Below are 6,513 nucleotides of genomic sequence, written 5' to 3'. Positions count from 1 at the left end.
TAATACAATAAAATAAGTCAAAGCGAGCATAGTTCAGCGGTAATTGACATACATCTCCAACAAGAGGTTATGAGTTCAATCCCCCACCTTACGTGTTGTACTAAAAAAAATACAATAATATAAAAAATAATTAATTTATTGAAAAATATCATTTTTAGCGAGAAAATTTTAACTAGTCTTTAATTTCGTCAATTAAACCTCAAAATCAAGAATATAATGCTCATTAGCAACAAAATGTTCATCTTCAACTAATTAAAAGCATCAAATAAAATGGAAGGAATTAATACCTACTTACCATACTAACATCCAAAGCTTGTATTAGATCTTCAAGAGAGAACTAATAAAATTGATGTCATTCCAATATTTGTGAACTGAGGTATAAAAATAAACAATTAAGTATCAATAAATATATTAAAATTATAAATTTTATTGAGAAAAATAGTATTTATTAGTTTAAATGATAAATAAAATTTTAAAAATTGTACTTCTTGTACTAAAAATATTATAAGAAAAGCTAATAAATACATATTAACAATAAAAAAAAAAATAGTCACAAGTTGGATTGGGTAATGTCAGCCCATTTGGTAAGTCACAGCGGGTTTCCATATTTTTATTTTTTGTTTTTTGATAACTTATTCTTTTTTTTTATTATTATTATTTTTCATTTTTAAGAAACATTATTAAAGTTGTGTAGAAGTTTTTGGAAACAAACAAGGTGAAGTTTCTTGTTCATCGTTCATCTTTCTAGTTTTTCAAAACGTACATTACTTTATAATTTTTTACTTATAAAATGTATATTAAATATCAAAAAATAAATAAATATAATATAAAAATTTTGAATATTTAATTTGAAAAATTAAATTTCATATAAAACTTTTACTTCTTTTAATTCAAAATTTTAGAGAACAAGAAACAATAAACGGTTGTCAAATATGTTTCTGAAACTTTTTTAATAAAAAATAAAAAATAACAAACAGCGAATAGAGTTACCAAAAGTTATTTTATTCTTTTGAGGGATAAGAACGTTATGGAAAAGGCCTAATGAAGTGAAGAGACAACTTTTTCTTTTCTCCACACCAAAAGAAAAAAAAAATAGTTAGTGCTAATTATAACTTCAAATTATTGAAGTTGGCTTCATTTTGTGGGGTGTCATGTGTCATGTTTCCTTGTAATTCAATTCTGAACTATATACCATAAAATAAATATATTTTTTTATATATAGCATAAAATTTTAAATTTTACAGAAAATAGTATAATCCAACTAAAATTCAAAATGTAAAATCCTTCCCAAAAAAAATTACACTTATACTATATTTGAAAAAAAAAAAAAGTGACACTTTTAAATATACATAATAGATTTATCCACAATCTTTTAATTTGCTACACAAGGAACTTTTTAGTAGCAATAATCGTAACATTTAGAACATGATTAGAGACAAAATTAAAGCTAATTAAGAATCTAGGGTATTTTAGGGAAAAATTAAAACCAAATAAATTATACATTCTTGGCTAAAAAAAAATTATACAAAATATTCTTAACATGTACGTGTAGTTGATTCCAATTTCATCTAAAAAAAGTTTTTATTTTATCCTAACCTTTTCATTTTTGTTTGGTATAATTTAACCTAAAACTTCAATCCCATTACATAATTACAATCAATAGAGAAGAACTAGCTAATTTGTCATTTTAGGTTAATATTTTAAGTACTTTTTTCTATTTATGATTTTTTGTAGAACGTTTTTGTAGTAAACACTTTTTAAAAATGAATAAAACTATTCTATCCACACAAAATAATAATACTAATAATAATAATTAAAATGCTTTTAAGAATATACTTTGAGAGACCATCTTTACCATATTCTAAAGAGTTAAAACGTTTCCTAATTAACTTCAAATATGTATATTTGACTACAATTTAAAAAAGATTAAGCTTATGAAATCTATTATACCTAAGTTTTTCTAGTTTAATTTTTTTATATAAATACACTTTTAAAATTTTAGCCAAATTTAAATAATACATATTGTTGATGTATGAATTTCGGTCCTCCGGTTCTCCTCTTCGCACACACCTAACTCGATAATTTAGGAATGATACATGCACAACCAAATCGACCTAAACCGGTGTGACCTTAGTCACACGGGACTCCGATGCCTAAGTTAGCAAGGAAAAGTTGAGAAAGCAATGAACTGGAGATATTTACTTGCCTTTTTAGGGTTGGACCACACTGCTACTTATAGTCGTGAAGATGATTTCAGAACCTTCCGTAGCCAAACCCTAATTTAGAGTTGCAGGGCCCAAGGGGAATCGTTGATCGCAGGTGGGAGATACACGGGCTAGGTCGTGGGCCGAGCTCGGCTCGGGGCCGAGTAAGGGTCGGGACGAGCCCTGCTCGGCCCTGTTGGTTCTCTGCCAATCGCCTTTTCCTCATTCCTCTACAGCTTGGCCTTTTGTCAATTTTCCATTGCATAACAATTGCCCCTACTCCCAAGCCGATGCTTCCGATTTTATCTTCGTCTTCTTGGGAGTATAACTTTTGTCGTGACTTGTCTTTCCTTGTCAAACCCGTGATCGAGGAGATCACGAGCTCCTCGGGGTCCGCACCGAGCATGCCTCGGTTTTTATGGTCAAAGATCGTGGCCCGAGCCTATTGAGCTGTCACTGTGGGACCCGCGAGAACCATAGTCGAATTTTCCCATCTTCACGAGTAGATTGATATTGATTTTCCCTTTCATTGCAAGACCCGAGGCCGTCAGCCATGCAATTGTCGCATCAACTGTAGACCCGTGACCTAGAGGTCATGGGAGTGTTGGGTACCGAGCCGAGCACGCCTCGGTCTGTTGGGTAAAGACTTCAAGACCGAGAGCTGCGCCTTTGAGTTGAAGGCTATTTAAACCCCTTCATTCTCTCTATTTCTTGGCAACCTCCTTACAAAGTATTCTTTCCTTTACCTTGCTTTTTGTTGTGTTTTCTCTTCATGGCTGATCTTAATTTCGAATGGACCTCCTCGGATGATGGATCGTCGTCGAATCCTTCGTCTGAATCTCGACCCTACCGTCCGTTCTGGGTGGATAATTTCACTCTTACGGTGAGGGACTTGCGTCGCTTGCGTTCAAAATACCGTATCCCAGATTCAATTAGCCTTCGTCTTCCGAATCCGGGAGAGAGTATCAATGGCTCTTTTCCCGGTGAGGTTGTATTTTATGCAGCTATGTTCCAATTTGGAGTCCCCCTACTGTTGCCTCTTTTCCTTCAAAACTTTTTAGCTTCCAACCAAGTAGCTCCTTCCCAAATCGTCTCGAATGGGTGGTCTACTTTGATCAGTTGCTTTATTTTGTGGTCATATCTCAGGGGCGAGCACGCTCAAACTACCGCGGATTTCATATCCCTTTATTATCCCAAACACAATCCCGAGGATAACTTTCATTTTTATGTTAGTTCTCGGAACCAGGTTCTCGTTACGGGTCCTTCCTCAGTGAAGCATTGGAAGAACAAATGGTTCTTTGTTGGTGGCGATTGGTTATCCTGTGACGAGAGAGGATTGTTCTTTCCCGTCCCGACTGAGTGTAGGGAGTTAGGTAAGTAGATTCCCGAACTCTATAGGGACTTTCGTAGATATCTATTATGATATTTCTCTTTCCTTATTAACAGTTTCCCGTAATTGTGAGCTTACTATCGAGGCATTCAATTTCAACCATACTGTTATCCAGTTATCAGATACCGAGCGTTGGGGCCCAGATTTGGTTAAGGAGCAGAACTTAGTGGACTTTGGCTTGGCTCCCCCTCATAACCCTCTAGGTACTTGTTGAAATCTTTTCTTCATTTTGCGTGAAAGTCGATTTTTACTTTTATCTCTACTTGTAGAAATGTTGAGACGGAGCGCTTCCCTGTATGAAAGAGAACGCCGCCGAAACGTTTGGAATTTGGGGGCCGACTCTAGCCGGGATTCGGATATCGAAGTGACTGACTTGACCGAGGAAGGACCCCCTTCTCAGCAGGCTCGATCCTCCAAGCCTCCTACAGTCCCGAGGCGTTCCGCCCAACTTCATGGGACGTCTATCCCGTCTTCCCCTCGAGGTCACCTAAGGAGCTCCTCCCAAGCTTCAATCTTCCCTTTCTCTGGCTCGTATAGTGCTGATGTTGATGGGACAGCCTACCTGGAAAGGGCATTTGGCCTTTGGCAAGGGCTCGGAGACTCATCGATCGGGTCCAATTTTGGCCTGTCAAATCCTCAGCACAACATCAGTACGTGTCTTAGCGATCTTCACCAGGTGAGCACTTTGTAGCTACAAGTATTTGTCATAGCATCTTTCCCTAACGTCGATTTCTGTCCTTGGTAGGTTTTCAATGGTCTAGTGGTATTCTCGGGTCGAGTTGCCAATGAAATTAATCACCTCTGCTGCCACTACGCTCCTTGGGAGGAGTTGAATCAGGCTCTTTCTTCCTTGAACAAGCCAACAGTCTCCTGGAGAGTACCCAATGTAAGTTGGAAACAGAGAAGAGAAAATCTCGAGATGAGCTGGCCAACCTACAGAAGAGACTTGACTGGGGAATTCAGAAGAGACTTGGCTGGGGAATTCAGAAAAACTCAGGATTATGTCGATCTACAAAATTCTGCCATGGAGTGCGACGTTTCCTAATCCCTTCGCCAAATTTCTAACAAGTACCCTGATATTGACTTCTCCTTCTTCCCGGAGCGTTTTAGAGCTGAGCGTGACACTCCTGACGACATGGATGACGATGACGAGGTAGTCTGAGAGGGTAGCAAGTTGCTTTGCCTGTGTTTAGCGTTTTTACAAATTTTATGTTGTTGCTTTGTCACTATCTTCACTTGTATTTCTTTTTGGAATCATCAATTAACCCTCTATTGCCAACAATTATTGGCTTACGGCTCTAACACTGATGGAGCTGACTTTGTTGCCTCATTTTCATAGGTTTCTAACCCTTTGGCTATAGCCAATGGTTTTATACCTGCTGCCGTTTGGCTTTTACTCCATCTTATGTTTTAACCGTGCTAGGTCAATCGACCCGCTTCTGGTTTGGCCGTGTTGAGATTGTTTAATTGTTCTTTCCAAATTTGTCGATTAATGTAGGTTTGTGCCTCATCGCACCTTAAGTAACATAAGAGAAGAAAGTCGAATCTGGCAACGGGTCTAGCCCTGGTTGGCACCGAGCAGGGGTCGGATCCTAGACCTATTCGGCTTGGGCTGGTTTTACCAACTTGCGTCGTTGAGTCTTCTGATCAAGACCTGTCGTTTATCTTATAACCATGTTGCCCCCTACTCTCAAGGTAGTGTATTGTCGATATTTGCTCCTTGAGAGTATGTTTGTAGATGAGGCAAGGTGTTTTATCAATGTCGCTTGGCATTCAGGTTTGGATTCGAAAAACAAAGTTGAATGGGAATCTGGATAATGGATCCTTTATTGAATATATAAAAGAAACAATAACCTGAAATCTTGTTAAAAGTAGAAGAAGAAACAATCTTAAATCCATCATACTTGAAAGGAAAGAGGAAAGAAAAAATCAATGGCGACCCGTAGTAGAAGCCTTGTCATTGCCCCTCATTGAAGTGTAGTAGCACTCACGCGACACTCGTTGCTCTCCTTTAATTTCTCCTACTCCACCAGGTGTTGGAAATTTCATGGATTGGTGGTATGTGGATGGTATCGCTCTGAGCATGTGCATTGTCGGTCTTTCCAATATTGTATTATAGGAGGATGTATAGTCGACGACCAAAAAGTCCACCATTCTTGTGATACTTTTTGGCTCACTTCTGAACGTTATAGGCAACTCTATTCTCCCCTTGGGAATGATCCGTTCTCCTCCAAATCCTATCAATGGTGTCAGGCTGCTCTTAAGCACCTCTTCTCCTAAATCCATGGCTTTGTAGGCTGTCAAGGAGCTGATATCTGTTGAGCTACCCCCATCCACCAAAATTCGATGCACTTTTGCGTTGGCTATTTTCAAGGTAATAACCAGCGCATCGTTATGCGGGTGGAGGACGTGAGTCGCCTCGCCCTCTGAAAACTCGATCTTCATAGACCGGTCCGCAACATATGCATGGTAGACCTCACTTTGTCCGAGGCTCGCCCTAGCTTCTCGTACGTTGGCCTTTCTTTTTCTCCCGGACTCTCTCTCTATTGGGCCTCTCATTATCGTTCGAATCTCTCGAGCAGGTGACTTGTCGTTCTCGCCATTTTGTGTCGCTATAGGGTCCGGATGAGCCCTTCCACCTCTTCCTTGAGGTCAAAACAATCCTGAGTTGCATGGCCGTGATCCTTGTGGAAAAGGCAATATCGACCTTTGCTTCTTTTAGTCGGAGGTGCCTTCATCCTCTTTGGCCATTTGAGCAACCTTTGGTCTTTGATCTCCATTAGTACTTGCTCAAGTGGAACGGTAATTGGCGTAAACTTTTCGAATTTTCGAGGTGGATCTTTCTGGCTACTCTGATCTCTTTTCTTTCATCTCGACCCCTGTGGCTTATTTCCCGACCTTTCTCTCTTCTGGTCGGAC

The 6,513-nt window shown here is 38.8% G+C and overlaps 1 protein-coding gene across 1 annotated transcript; it reads right to left on the bottom strand.

Moving 5' to 3' along the window:
• Nucleotides 1–5,523: 5,523 nt before the first annotated feature.
• LOC111015901 (uncharacterized) lies at nt 5,524–6,153 on the bottom strand. The gene has a single exon (XM_022291082.1). The coding sequence runs from the start codon at nt 6,151–6,153 to the stop codon at nt 5,524–5,526; it is 630 nt and encodes a 209-aa protein (XP_022146774.1).
• Nucleotides 6,154–6,513: the final 360 nt, after the last annotated feature.

This window comes from Momordica charantia, assembly GCF_013281855.1.
Source record: "Momordica charantia cultivar OHB3-1 chromosome 9 unlocalized genomic scaffold, Mcharantia_2.0 BLBB01000009.1, whole genome shotgun sequence".
Lineage (NCBI taxonomy): Eukaryota > Viridiplantae > Streptophyta > Magnoliopsida > Cucurbitales > Cucurbitaceae > Momordica > Momordica charantia.
The sequence above is the reverse complement of the archived record's forward strand: the minus strand, read 5'-3'. Positions and strand labels throughout refer to the sequence as shown.

Bases quoted from the DNA above. Each gene is read 5' to 3' on its own strand.
- LOC111015901 (XM_022291082.1), bottom strand. From the start codon at position 6,153: ATGAGAGGCCCAATAGAGAGAGAGTCCGGGAGAAAAAGAAAGGCCAAC.